Source organism: Eutrigla gurnardus (genome assembly GCF_963514095.1).
Source record: "Eutrigla gurnardus genome assembly, chromosome: 13".
NCBI lineage: Eukaryota > Metazoa > Chordata > Actinopteri > Perciformes > Triglidae > Eutrigla > Eutrigla gurnardus.
In genome coordinates, this window is record NC_139936.1 from 27,485,751 (window position 1) to 27,500,431 (window position 14,681).

Sequence of the window (14,681 nt, forward strand, 5' to 3'; positions counted from 1 at the left end):
AAAACTAAAAAAAAAAAAAAAAAATAGCACTAAATTCGCATAGTGGAGTCCCCAATTGTTAAGATGTTTTTAATTGTCTCATTGTTTCATTATTTGCCTCACTTAGAGAATGATTACTAAGGAAATATATCTAAGTGAAAAACAATCAAATACATTTAAATAAGATGATCACAAAGAATAAGGGCATAAACAAATGGACATTTTTTTACCCTGTATTTCAAAAAATATATATTTTCTTTCCAGTTCTACCATGATTACGAGCTGGGCAGCTTTTTCCATATCGACAGAACGTAGATATCTGTGCGCCTTAAAAGATTTTTACCAACTGTATATTAGTAATTTTGTTGATGTTTTGATGTGTAAAAAAGTAAATTTTTATGACACCAAGGACAAATACATCATATTGAAAACAGTGCTTTAATTTGTATGAGCACAAAACACTAAAAATAAAAAAAATATTTCAATAAAACATAAAACACTTTTCAGAATTAGGCCATCGTCTCATTTCCACTGCTTCTTAACATTCACATTTTTGGTGACTCTGCCAACAAAATGATTTATGCGAAACATTCAAAAGAAGGACATTATTATTGTCCCTCTAAGACAGTAAACCATATTTCCATAGAGTTGGGTATTCAAATGATAGGCTCAGCCTCATACTAGTCCTTTAACAAAAGAAAGTATTTTGCCTTTCACTGCATGCTGTCACTCTTCTTCATCTTCCTCACTCTTGGATTCATCTTCAACTTCTTCCTCGGGTCCCCCTGATAGAGTGCAGTTCAGAATTGCTTTCTGAACCTGACGTTTTTCTTCTAAGGATTAAAAAAAGAGAAGGGCCCAGTCAAATGGCATCTTTCTTTTGTCCATCTTTTATTTCATGCAATTTATCCAATGCTCCGGTTTCCAGTAAATTAAAGAATTCAATACAAAATTCAAAAGAAGCTTAAGTAAAATGTTGCAATACATCTTGTAAAATAGATTAATGTTGAAATTCAGGAAATTATTAACGGAGAGTAAAAAAAGAAAAACGCATTTGCAACAATTACAGATTTCACTATGAATGATATTAGATAGCATTACATTCCTTACCTTCATTTTTACATTTAGGGAGCATTTGACGGAGCTGCTGGGTGTTGTATCGGATCAGAAACTTCTGACATGTTCTAATTGTTCCTAGAAAAATCAAACATGTTTAATTAGTGTTCAATTAATATTTGAGGTTGTCAACAAGAGGAACTGAGTCATTGTGGGACGTGTGTTGCTGTTTTCTTACCTCCTACATGCAAACAGTTCAGAAAACATTGGATTTTCTGCCCACGATTTTCAATACAGGTAATGAAAGGCAATGCAGACCAGAGTAGCTCGTAACATCTTTTGGGGAAACGCAGGAATACTATTCCAGTATGAGCATTCAGATATTTCACTAAAAAAAACAACAGAGAACACTGAAAGCTCAGTCAACACTTCAATATCCAGTGTGTGATTAAGTCAAGACCAGAGATGATTTTCAGTGATGATCAGAGATAGACTGAATATTACTTCAGCAATAAAGTTCTTCTTGTGCATCTAGTGCACTGCAGGAATCTGTGTACTTTTTTGAAGTACTTCCATTAATGCTACTTTATACTTGACTTGATCTATTCGACAGCTTTAACACTACTTACAGATTACGATTTAAAATCAGTATCAGTTTAAACGACAGTTTGAATTGTTCTCGATCGAAACTACACAACACTATAAAACGGATAAACGCAGCAGCAATCATAAACAAATTAAAGTGTAAAAAGAAAGTAAAAACTTTTATTGGACACACAGACTGTGGGCTTTCTACTACAGCAGTATTTTAGGTTTTTACAGGTTCGGTACGCCTTCATTTCAATACGTCCACTTGATTCTGAGGTGTCTGTTTTTCCTCCGTCTACACATGGTTACCAGAGAATCGGATGCTGCAGAGCGCTGCCCCATAGTCGCCGTGTGTGCGGGCCACCGCCACCTTCACTGCCGTGGCAATAGCTCGATCATCCAGCAACAACAGGCGGCTCCTGTCTGGCACGTTTACTTCGCATAGTAAATATCTACCGACACAAGAGGTACCGTAAGAAACGTGACATTGTGGACAGGAAATTAACACATGAGCAAATGGTACACGACCAGCACACTTCACCTAGACTTCACCCGCACCATCGCAGCTCGGATCTTCTTCTTCTTCTTCTTCTTCTGCTTCTTCTTGGCAGTCGGCATTGTTAGTGTTGCATATACCGCCATCTGCTGGACTTTACTTCTCCCGTTCCTCTTCTTCTACATCCTTTTAATTAATCCAGTTGATACTAGGTATCTCATTATGATTCTCCTCCCTTCCCTCGATTTTCCCCATTCAATAATACTGTTAAAATTAATTTCCCTCACTCCTACCTTCTGCAACCCTCTAATCATCATCTCCCTCTCCCTTTCATATCCAGGACACGCTATCACCACATGTTCTACTGTTTCCCTCTCCCCACAGTTACACAGACCATTTGCATGCTTCCCTATTATATTAAGTGTGCTGTTCAGTTTACTATGTCCTATTCTTAATCTATCTATTATCTCCATAACATCCCATCTCTCCTACTACTCCTTGTAATTTATATAAATGTCTCCCTTTTTCCTGGCTCTTCCAATACTGATTCCATTGGTTGATTATTTCCTTCCATACTAAACTTTTCCCTTCTGCTTTTGATAATTTTACTTTCACTTCCACCTCCTCTTTCTTTACTGCCTCCTTAGCAGTTTTGTCTGCTTTTTCTTTTCCTTGTATCCCTAAGTGAGCTGGCACCCACATGAACATTATTTCCCTCCCCTGTTGTGTTAATCTGGATGTTTTTAACAGTATTTCATATAATAATTCCTGATGTGTTTTTGCTGACCTGTTTTTTATGCTTAAGAGTGATGAAACTGAATCACTACATATGACCGTCTTCCTGTCCACCCTGTCCTCCACCCTGTCTATTGCCATTAATATTGCGCATAGCTCCACTGCATATATGCTTAGGTGGTCTGATGTTCTTTTTGATATTTTGATATGATGACTGGGAACCACCACTGCTGCGCCTGTTGCTCCGGTTTCGGGCTCTTCTGATCCATCTGTATATATGTGCACATATTCCCCATACTTTCCCTCTGTGTAGTTATAAAATTCCTGTACTAGGTCCGCGGTTTTATTTCTTCTCTTGATGTTCCATATTTCTAGGTCTACGCTTGTCTCTTGTAGCATCCATTCTGGTATTTGTGTCCACAGAACTGTTGGGCTGACTTCTATTTGCTGTATTTTTAGTTGTTCTGCTATTCCCTCACTGACCCACCCAAAGCTTGATTTTTGTTCTTTCCCCTTTTCCCAACACATCTCCAAAACTCTCTTTGTTGGATGGTCTTCATTGTGTCCTTTTAGATTTATCCAGTGATTGGCTATAAGCTGTTTCCTTCTGATCCATAATGGCATTTCTCCTGCTTCAACCTGAAGGGAGCATACTGGTGCTGTTTTCATTTCTCCTAGACAAATTCTTAGTGCTCGAGCTTGAATGACATCTAGCTGTAAGAGGACTGATTTAGCTGCTGATCCATATCCCACACTACCATACTCTATTCTAGATGTAATTAGTGCAATGTATATATTTTAATGACGTAGAGTCAGCCCCCCCCCCCCCCCCCCCCCATTCTAACCCAGCCAAACACCTCATAACATTCAATACTCCCTTACTTTTTTGAACTATTCCCCTCACATGTTCTCTCCACGTTAATCTAGAGTCAAAGCTTAATCCCAAGAATCGCATGCTGTTTACTCTTTCTAAATTCGCAGCTCGGATCTACTTCGGTGGTAACTACTACTACTACTACTACTTCTTCTTCTTCTTCTTCTTCTTCTTCTCCTTCTTCTTCTTCTTCTTCTTTTGGGGGTTGGCAAACAACGTTTAGGTGCATTACTGCCGCCTTCTGAAATGGAGTGTGGATCTGGATGTTATCACCTACTTCCAACCTCTTGTTTAACCCCGTTTTCCCCAAAAATACAAATACAAATCTGAAACACAATTCACCATAATTTCGCTGCAATAGGTCCTCAAAGCTACCCTCTCTGCCTCGAGTTGATGCCATGGTAACTTCCGTCAACAAAACGATCTACTACCCGGTACACTAGCGCCACACAATGGGCATTACTATCTATGCTGGGTGTACTTGAAATGAGACACTGGGCCGCCCGAATTTGTACTTGTTTATTCATCGACACATCTAGAGACCGTGTTCCTCAATACACTGAATGTTAACATTATTCCACAAAACAGAAGGAATGGCAGACACGAGCCTGTAGACTGAACGCGACTGTCTGATTTAACTCTGGCAACGCTCTGGGAGACACTTAATACATACGGTTGAAGACGAAACGGAAAGGCCTGGGCTATAAACCATTCATGCCACTTCGGTAACTATGACAATCGCCATCGTTCTCAGCCAATCACAACCTCACTTTTCCGTCCGCCATACACGTTTTACGCCATCTTGAAATTACACTCGTAGTTTGTCAAGTCGCTCCTTATAATAAAAAGCAAAACAACTTTATGTTGATGCTACGGTGTCTGGGATGAACAGTTCACGAAACAAAACGGCACCGACACCCAGCAAAAGTCCGACAGATACAGACACCGGCTCGGAGACGAACCACAGGGAGCGAAAGACTGCTGGAGGAATGCTGAAGAAGCTGAAGTCGAGGCGCAGTCAAATGGATAAGTGGCCTGCGGTCACAGAGGATGAACTCCGGGCTCTTGGAAGAGATATTACCCCAGACAACGTCCTGGGTCTCCGGGCAGTCACGGAGGGTAAGTTATGTGACCGTTAACTTGGTTTTAATTTATACAACGGCGGAACAGGCACCATGGACCCTATGCTAGTTGTGGCTAAGGGACGAGTTTTTTTAGATCAGTTGACAAGTACTTGTCGTGTATATAGCCACAATGTTAAATGAGTCCAACAGGTTATGCTAACATATCTTACTATGTTTCGAGTTGGGCATCTTACCTATTTAGCTTAACCAATTAGTGTCCAGGGGCGAACAAGGAATTTGACTATTCTTCATCGACCCATCCTTAAAGTCGAGATTGAATGAAAAATGCCCTTTTATCCCCTTCAGATCACTTCCCTGGTTATATTGTGCATCTACTTAACACTATATGCAAAACTACTAAAAAGCTTTATTTCAGTTTAATATTAAAATCGAATTGTCATTGCTTCCTGTAAAACTATGAAAAGTGCTTTCATAAGCTGGTACCAACCCATTTTGACCAATTATATCATGATATCCATCCATCAATCAATAGGCGTGTTTACACATAGATTGACAGAACGAAGATCCCTCAATATTCAGCGACATAACGCCGGCACAACAGTTAAACACAAGCATCCCTGGGCATGACGTGTCACACGTTGGTGGTAGTGTGACGTCAGCACACCAAAACAACGATGGAAGGTGAACCAAAAGTTGAGTTCTGTTAGCTCGTCATGCTCGACTCCTCAAGTTGCTGTGCATCATAGCAACGTGTTGATGCATACAATGGTGGCACTACTGGCTTTCTATCTTCTTTGGATAAACTTCGGAGCTTTTAATATGTCACGCACCTAACACGTCTTCAAAAAGTCACCTTCTGTTCTGGCGTCCCGGCTCTCCCAATTCACAGTGAGGTTGCCTCGCCTCGTCCCTGTTTTTTGTTGTTTTTGTTTTTTTTACTCGCTTCGCCTCTGTTGCCGCTCTGTGACTACCTTCATTGCCGACTCAGAGGCGTAACAATTTTCACACCCCATTCTGTCTGTAGCTTTTTATAATAACAATGGTGCGGAAGAAAGGAATGATATTCCCGCAGCGAAAAAGCAGTGTGAAAAAGGTAATGTTTAACTTTTAGCGACAAGGGAGGTGTGTGGAGCCATGAGCTGTGTCCCTAAGAGGCCGTTCACGCGTACCAAAACAATCTTTTTTTTCTCCGTTTCAAGGAAATCTGCGTCCACACGAATCCACTGAAAACGACTCAGCACGCTGTAGTACATATCCCTGGCCTATATGTAGCGCTGTTACTACTACAAAAATACACGAAAAACGCGGAAGAAGAGACGGAGCATGGGGAGGTAAACATGTTGCTTGACCGGATGTTTGCCGTTACTATGGCAACAAGTGTAAACTACGGCTACTATCCACCCGACCACCCGACCAATAAACACCCATAAGATGACAATTTGGCCCGTATAAACAATAAGCATTAACAGCCGTCACCCTAAGGACCTTGAATAGGCGTTGTCACACATTGTGATGGATTAACTAGAAAACGAAATGCCTCCATTCATGGAAAATTAGCTAGCGGTTGTTTGTTAGCATCGTAAAAAAAGTAGCAAATCTGTGACGTTTTTCCCGGAATATTGCCCCAATCTCTCGGCTCCGTTTTTTTTTTTCATACAGTGGCCCTAATACGCCGTCGTACAGACGTTTTTGTTGTTGTTATGAGACGTCGCGAGGGAAGAAGTCAGGCTCGAGGGTCGAGGGGCGGGTCGATGACGTCATCGTTTGCGTTTTCGCCGTCTACATGAAAACCAACACGAAACGGAGGGGTGCCGTTTTTTTCTTTTTCACCCTAAGAGCTGGTTTCCAAAAAGTGCGTTTTCAGGCAGCAAAAACGCCGGATCCGTGTGGACGGTCAGCCGAAACGCACAAGACTTCTGCGTTTCCACTCAAAAAACGTTTCAGTATGGACGGGGCCTAAATGTGTCCCAATTTAGTGGCAACAGCCTTTAGAGGACGCGGCCATCGTGGTCTACGTCGGCCGGGTCCTTAATACCATCAAGGCCAAACTGAGCGGTCTCCAAAATGAGTCTTGTCTACAGAGGATTACCTGTTTGTGTCATCTTTGACACAAAGGTGTTAGGTTTGACACTAGCTGCTAGACCCCTATCGCCTAGAAACCAGCCACAGTTGACAAGAAAGATAATAGAAGAGGTAAGATAAGATAACCTTTATTAGTCACACAATGGGGAAATTTGTGTCTTTCCCATACAACCAGAGTCCTTTTTTAATTTTTTTTTATTTGTTGAATAAAATTCAGTCGTCACCAACACGCAATGGATCCTGGGATCCTGCGTCATGAAGGATCCAGGCCAGGATCAGTTGGATCCTCTTTATCAGGAAAAGAAGGCTGCATGTCTTGGGTGTATTTGAAGGAGTCTTTGAAATGAGACATCCACGTCACAGCCACTGTGACGCATGCAGTCTTTAAATGCAGCCTCTGAAGGATGCGGCCGCTTGATTGGGACACACAGCTACAGTACTTCTCACTCAAATATTTATCAGAGAATATGTCACTGACTACACCCCAACTTCCATTCACTTTGACTTCAAAGTGGCAAGCTCAAGGTTTTTCATCTAAGTTTTTCATCTCTACCGCTTATCCTGTATTCAGGGTCGTGGGGGGCTGGAGCTGATCCAAGCTGACATTGGGCAAAGGCAGGGTTCACCTGGACAGGTAACCAGTCTATCACAGGGAGACATGTAGAGACAGACAGGTAACCAGTCTATCACAGGGCTGACGTAGAGACAGACAGGTAACCAGTCTATCACAGGGCTGACATGTAGAGACAGACAGGTCCATCCTGCATGTCTTTGGACTGTGTGAGGAAGCCGGAGAACCCACACTTACACGGGGAGAACATGCAAACTCTACACAGAAGGAACCCAAACCGGGAATTCACCCTCTCGCTGTGAGGCGACCGTGCTACCCAGTACACCACCGTTTTGAATTTCGAATTGTAGGGTTTGTATTTTAACAAACTCCTCTTACACCATTGATCCGATTCCTGCTAAACTCGCTGCCACAGTTCTAAAGGCCTCAACTATGAAAAATCATCGAAAGGTCTTACATAAGTCATAGGGCGCGAAGAAATTTCATCCTTCGCCACAAAACTCTAAACTGTTATAACTTCAGTGTCCATTGTCTAATCTGGTTCAAACTTCTCACGCTTGATGAGAGTCCCACCCTGAACACGTCTGCACTGCAATATTGCTACAATCAGGGTGCCACCTAATGGCGACATAAAATGTCATGTTTTTACACTGGTATGCACTCCTCCTAATGTGTTGGCCGGATCCACCTCAAATTTGGTCAGAAGAGCCTCCAGACTTTGCTCTGCTATATCAGAGGAAGTGATGTTTCCAGTGTGTTGCTACAGTCCCATTGTCGTTAAACTTTGTACACCAGTCGGGCATGATGACTTTAAATGTCTGAATTGTTATCGGCAGATGAAAATTCAGGCACAGAAAGACCAGCGACGTGGCGGTGACCCGTGCATCACTGCTCGCAGTTTTAATTGCAATTGCAATTCGGAATACTGGAATCATGTGTCAACAGAAAAGACTCCAGCCTGCTAAACTCTAAGCACAATTCCATAATTTTTACTCAAATTTCAATTCTAAATCAACCAGGACTGCTTCAGGAATGCTCCTTTTTAAAAGTGTATTAAATACTTTTCTTCTAGGTTAGGTGTTATTTGGGGAAAGATAAATAGCTGCGAACACAATGTATTGTAATCGTATGACAAATGATTCTTTCCACCCAACACATGTAGGTGTATTCACGAGGAAACATATCTATTTTGGTGTCCAGTGCAGTGTTCAGTCATTTGATCAGATATTTTTTGTTTTCCCCTTCCCCTTCTTTTCCTTTTTCATTTCCCTTTTCCCTTTGGTCTCCTGGAATTGTCACTACATTAACCAACTAGTTACTAACTGCCCTGTTCCCACCCTCCGAGTCATGGGACACCCAGGGGCCGTCCACACGTACCAAAACAATCTTTTTTTCTCCGTTTCCTTGGCGTTGTTTCAAGAAAATCTGCGTCCACACAAATCCACTGAAAATGACTCCAGGCCTATATGTGGCGCTGCTTCGGCTAAAATACACCAAAAACACTGAAGAAGAGATGGAGCATGGGGAAGTAAACACGTTGCTTGACCGGAAAGCTACGACTACTATCCACCCGATCAATAAATATCCATAAGATGACAATTTGGCCTTGTATAAATAAAAGCAACAATAAGCATCAACAGCCGTCACCCTAAGGACCTTAACGAGGCGTTGTCACGCGTTTGATGGATTAATTAGAAAAGTAAATGTGACATTCATGGGAAGTTAGCTAGCATAAATGCAGGTTGTTTGTTAGCATCATAATAAAGTAGCAAATCTGCAACTTTTTTCTCTAAATATTGCCCCCTCTCTCGGCTCCGTTTTCTGTCATACAGTGGCCCTGATACACCGTCGTACAGAGGAGCAGAATATCTGCTGCAGCACGATCACAAGCATTGTTGCTAGTGTAATGGGAATTTTGGATGTTTGTACTTTATAATTAGAATATTTGTCAGGCCAGACGTCGATCCGCATCTCCTCATCTGACTGTTATGCTATGACGAAAATGAATGCCTGTTTGTAGATGATATGAACATGAGTGCCACATTGACATAAGATAATTTCAGGACTATGACGCCTGTGTTCTGTAAATCTTGACCTTGCCTGTACATCTTGTCTTTGTAAGATAGGACATGATCCGTCCTTTGTCCATGGTTCCTCCTCCTTAAAAGGGAGATTGTTGTTGGACTCAGGGTCGTTCCTGCTGATTCTGAACCTTTGCATCAGAAGGCAGGGGTGAACCTCCTCTGCAGATGAGAATACTTAGTGTAATAAACCTCGGAGAAAAAGCTGATCCTGGTTGTTGATCTTTATTGGGGAGATTCATTTTTCCACGACACTAGCGTTATGAGACGTCGCGGGGGAAGCAGTCGGGCTAGTGGGGCGGGGCGATGACGTTTTTGCGTCTACACGAAAACGAACACGAAACGGAGGGGTTGAGTTTTTTTCTTTTTCACCCTGGGACCTGGTTTCAAAAAAGTGCACCGAAAACGCAGAAAAACACACAAAAAAAGGTTTCCGTGTGGACGGCCCCCCCAGTCTACCACAGTTGGAGCTAATGCTTCATTCCATTGTGTTTTTGGGCTTTTTCCATGGACCAGACAACAATGGCATTACTTCCCTTTTCTCTCTCAACAATTTATGAAGAAGCTGGGAGCCAATTACTCACCACAAACAGATACAGAAACCCCAGTTACTCGTTACTAGTGCTATCTCTGCTCTCCAAGTAAGGATGAGCCTTTTCCTCCAAAGTATTCATCACTCTAATGAAATATCAAAGAAGTGTCTCTGTTTGTTTCCTGTCAGAAAATGGATTCAACTACTATATATTTGTGTTTGAACTCACACTTACATTTCATATTCCAGACTATCTGTGCAAACCTGAAGACAATATTTACAATATTGACTTCACACGTTTCAAAATCAGAGATCTGGAGACGGGAACAGTCCTATTTGAAATCGCCAAACCTCCTAACAGCGGTAAGTGATATCTTTACTTCTGCCTCTTATAGATGCAAGCACTTACAAAAGCTGACAAAGTCTTACCTGGGGAGGTTTGTTTCACTCAAAGTAACATGTTTACTTCTATAGCCAAGGTTCTGGAACGTTATTGATTGTCTAATTACACTTCTTTGCTATGGGACTGCTCAAAAGCAGTTTTATCTGTATCTTTACTTCAAGCCTAACTCCTTTCTAAGTTGATATCAGTTTGGAGAAATGTGTACAGAGACACAGTGATGCAGTCAACAAAGCACTTCATCACCAAGCATGGGGATGGCAATCTGTCTCAGGATTGTGCTGTGTGCTGTTCTCACCCTTTTGTCATATGCTGCTTTTATTTCTGGAAATATTTATACAAGAGAACAGAAGGTCCCACAAGTAGAAACAACTCTTCAGCAATGTGTAATTTTAGGAATAAAACATGCATATACTGTAACTAGGCATGCAACAATAGGAATATTTCATGTCATGATTATCCTGGTCCCAATAACATATTTTTTAGTGAACATCCTTTTCATGAAAAACAATGAAATACTTAAATAAGATTTTCATAAATCATAATGTCTCACTGCATAACTAAAGGATGGACATGTAAGGGCATTGCTCACCATCATACTATATCAAATATAATACATTTCTCTTTTAAAGAATGTTTCAATAATATTTCATTAATAATCAATCAATAATTTAAAACATCATCTTGAGCAATAGCATGTAACAGATAAAAGTGTATCTTAAGCAAGGTCTGCTTTATGAAAGCTTTTCACTCACACTTTTTCAACAAAAGCAAATGTACCAATGCTTGTAATGTCCATGTTGTGTGTGTTAGGACCTGTGGAGGGTGAGGGGGACAGTGCAGATGTAGACACCAGCGCAGGACGTTTTGTGCGATATCAGTTTACACCAGCCTTCCTAAAACTGTGCACTGTTGGCGCAACGTAAGTAAATGAACCATATCGTTCTGACCATAGCTGAGAGCATACACATCTGCTTTTTATGTTCAGTCTCCTAAGAGTCAACTTTGTTTGTATTTGTGAACCTCAGTGTGGAGTTCACCGTGGGCGACCGGCCCATCAACAGCTTCCGTATGATTGAGAGGCATTACTTCCAGGGACGCCTCCTCAAGAACTTTGACTTCGACTTTGGTTTTTGCATTCCAAACAGCCGCAACACATGTGAACACATTTATGAGTTTCCACAGCTTCCAGATGATCTCAGTGAGTTTCTTTTTCTCAGCCTCTAATGTTGATTTTATTTTCATTCAGTTGAATGCATATTTGAACCTTTGTTGAATCTGTCCTTTCTGCCCTCTTCTCCCCCTCCAGTTCGTCAAATGGTGGCGCACCCTTACGAGACCAGATCAGATAGTTTCTACTTTGTGGACAACAAACTCATCATGCACAACAAGGCAGACTATGCCTACAATGGTGGTCTGACTCTGTAATACTAAAATGTTTGCAGTCCTTCCCAGGGAATTGATTTCTTGCATTACAACCAACCAAACATTTCTGTTGGGGGACAGAAGTATTCTCTCCTTTGTGAACTCCACTGAACATGACAACATTCTTCAGAACCAACAGACCACATCTGTCTTCATATGAAATCATAGATCCATTCATCGGTATCTCATAGAGCTCAGTTTCTGTGACTGAGGAATGTTGGTTCAAATGTTCCTCTGTTAAATCTGACTGAAAGCTTTTTGTTCTGTTTGGTTTGTCATACGAGTATCATGTTACACTATTGCCTTAAGTTTCTTGCCGTCTCTGCTGGAAAGGGACATTCACAGACACAGACATGTCATAGCAAAGCCTATAGACCGTGTTAGTTATAACTTGCTTATACTTTATTTTGATGATAGTTTATTGGAGCTACCTTTCGCGAGTGACAATTGAGTTTCCCACATGGAATAGCGAGGATTAACTAGATGTTTTACAGTATTGTTAGTCATAGATGGTCGTGTAGCACTAGTTGAGTTTGAGTTTAATTATTGCTTATCTCCTGTCAGTTTTGAGTCATTGGGACTGCTCATGTTAGATATTAAACTTGGTGTCAGTTTCATAAGAAACGCTCGGTTGACCAATCTTTTCTTTAATAAGATATCTTTTTTGATTCAAGGAAAACATGAGCTCTTTTCATGATGCTGAAGGTTTACCCTGCTAATACCTGTCACATTTTTATCCCAACAGTTTTTACGACATAATTGGACACTGACTAGTGTTTCCTATAACTTTCAGACGAGGAACGTGACAATATAACAGCTTAATCTGAATTACTGGCCTTGCTTTATATACCATACATACATATCATATACCATTCGTCAAAAGATGTGTTTTTCCTACTTTATCCACTCCAATGTGTCAGCAAACCATGATTTAATCCCTTGAGTTCTGTCTCACTGATAATCCAGCTATTTTGTCCGGCTGTGTGGCGTTAAACTGGTCACTGTATCTTCTGTGCTCTGCACTCAGGTTCTCAATCTACCAATAAAATACCACAGTAGCACACAACATGACAGTAGAGGGCTGCAGCTTGGTAATTCATCTATTTAAATAAGGCAGTAGGGTAGTTGACCTGTTTCTCTATTGTGTTTTATTGCACATACATTTCATCAGCCACACCAATGTCACTTTAAACAATAACGATGCAATGAATCCAACTTAGTTATATCGTCCTTTTTGGCGACACTTCATCAGAAAGGTGCTGGTATGATTATATGGTCAATTAAGAGGCTGTGGTGTGGTTGCATTGTATTCCATCTACTGAAAGGTTGGCATATCTGTAGTTCATTGGACACAAAAACAAAGCAGAGTTTGAAAATAGACTGCCTCCTCATTTCCTGTCCTGTCATATTGTACAGACATGAATGGAACTAAGCAGCTGCCTGAAAGGGAGGAGTGAATTTGAACACCGTGTAAATGGTCAGCATTGCTTTGACACAATTATACAATGCATTTACCAGAATAGTCTGAAAGTGGGTTTCAATACACATTATCCATTTACTGTATATGGTAATATAGATTATTTCACGTGCCTTATATCCAGGTGATCATTGTGAGGTTGTTTTTCTATATCAGAGAACTTTGTGCATCATCTGCCAAAGTGGCACACACACTTCATGAAGCTGATGGGATAGTATTTCCACTCTAAAGCCTTGCAGTGCTGCTTTGTGTGAATCCAGTGCCCAATCACTGGCTGACTTTGCAAAGTGTGACCATTTCAGGGAATTCATTCATTTCCAATCAAATTTTCAATAAAATGCACTCTTTTTCCTATTTGTCCTATGGGGGGCGTGCTAAGAGTAGCAGGCCCTGTGCGGATTGGCTCTCGTAGATCCTGTGCTTTCAGTAGGTACAGGCTACATGACACAACACTGTCAAGCACCGTCGGTTCATGCAGGAGACACTGCAGCTGGAAAATGTCTTCGAAAAAGGTCAATGAGAAGCTTGTGTACTTGGTGTGTACACAGCAACTTTCAGTGCTCAACGAATATAGTAGTCGGCGAAACTATCACTCATGGCAGAAAATAAAAGAATTGGGACAACCAAGAACAATGAAGATACATGAACAGTTGTGTAAACGCTTTCAGAAAGTACTTTTGCTTTTTTAAATTAAAATAAAGTGACAAACTTTTACAATTCATAATGGTTTTACTTGTCCGGCCCACTTGGACTGTATGTCCCCCATGAACTAAAATTAATTTGAGACCACTGTATCAGTCATTTTGTACAATCTGATTATCTCAATGCCTTGAGAAATGGGTTCTTCTGCACAAAAAAGATGATATGACTGACCCAAAAATGCATGGATCTATTGTGTAAACTGTTGCATAGATTTGTTTTGTATTGACCGATACATTCATGTCATATATTTATTGTAAATAAAAATGGCATACTACAAAACTATGAAATGTATCACTCATCATGAGAAGTGAGTATATTAAATGGTCCTCATTTATATAGCACTTTTATCCAAAGCGCTTTACAGTAATGACTTACATTCACCCATTCATACACCGACGGAGGAGTCAACCACGCAGAGCGACAGCCAGCTCGTCAGGAGCAATTAGGGTGAGGTGTCTTGCTCAGGGACACCAGGCACTCAGTTAGGAGGAGCCGGGGATTGAACCAGCAATCTTGCGGTTACCAGCCAACCCGCTCTACCTCCTGAGCTAAGGCCCCCCCATTATATTAGCGTATATTAGCAGGGATTTGGGGGCAT

General features: G+C 41.1%; 2 protein-coding genes across 2 annotated transcripts; one reads left to right on the forward strand and one right to left on the reverse strand.

Moving 5' to 3' along the window:
- Window positions 1-398: 398 nt before the first annotated feature.
- On the reverse strand, window positions 399-2,209 carry pop5 (POP5 homolog, ribonuclease P/MRP subunit). The gene is made up of 5 exons (XM_084024782.1): window positions 2,165-2,209; window positions 1,933-2,075; window positions 1,274-1,423; window positions 1,090-1,173; window positions 399-812 (listed from the first exon to the last, which is right to left on the reverse strand). Exons 1-5 carry the CDS (start codon window positions 2,182-2,184, stop codon window positions 706-708), a joined length of 504 nt encoding a protein of 167 aa, XP_083880908.1. The 5' UTR covers window positions 2,185-2,209; the 3' UTR covers window positions 399-705.
- Window positions 2,210-4,584: 2,375 nt separating this feature from the next.
- On the forward strand, window positions 4,585-14,370 carry unc119b (unc-119 lipid binding chaperone B). The gene is made up of 5 exons (XM_084025844.1): window positions 4,585-4,847; window positions 10,329-10,442; window positions 11,293-11,401; window positions 11,508-11,680; window positions 11,789-14,370. The coding sequence occupies exons 1-5, from the start codon at window positions 4,613-4,615 to the stop codon at window positions 11,905-11,907; spliced, it is 750 nt and encodes a 249-aa protein (XP_083881970.1). The 5' UTR covers window positions 4,585-4,612; the 3' UTR covers window positions 11,908-14,370.
- Window positions 14,371-14,681: the final 311 nt, after the last annotated feature.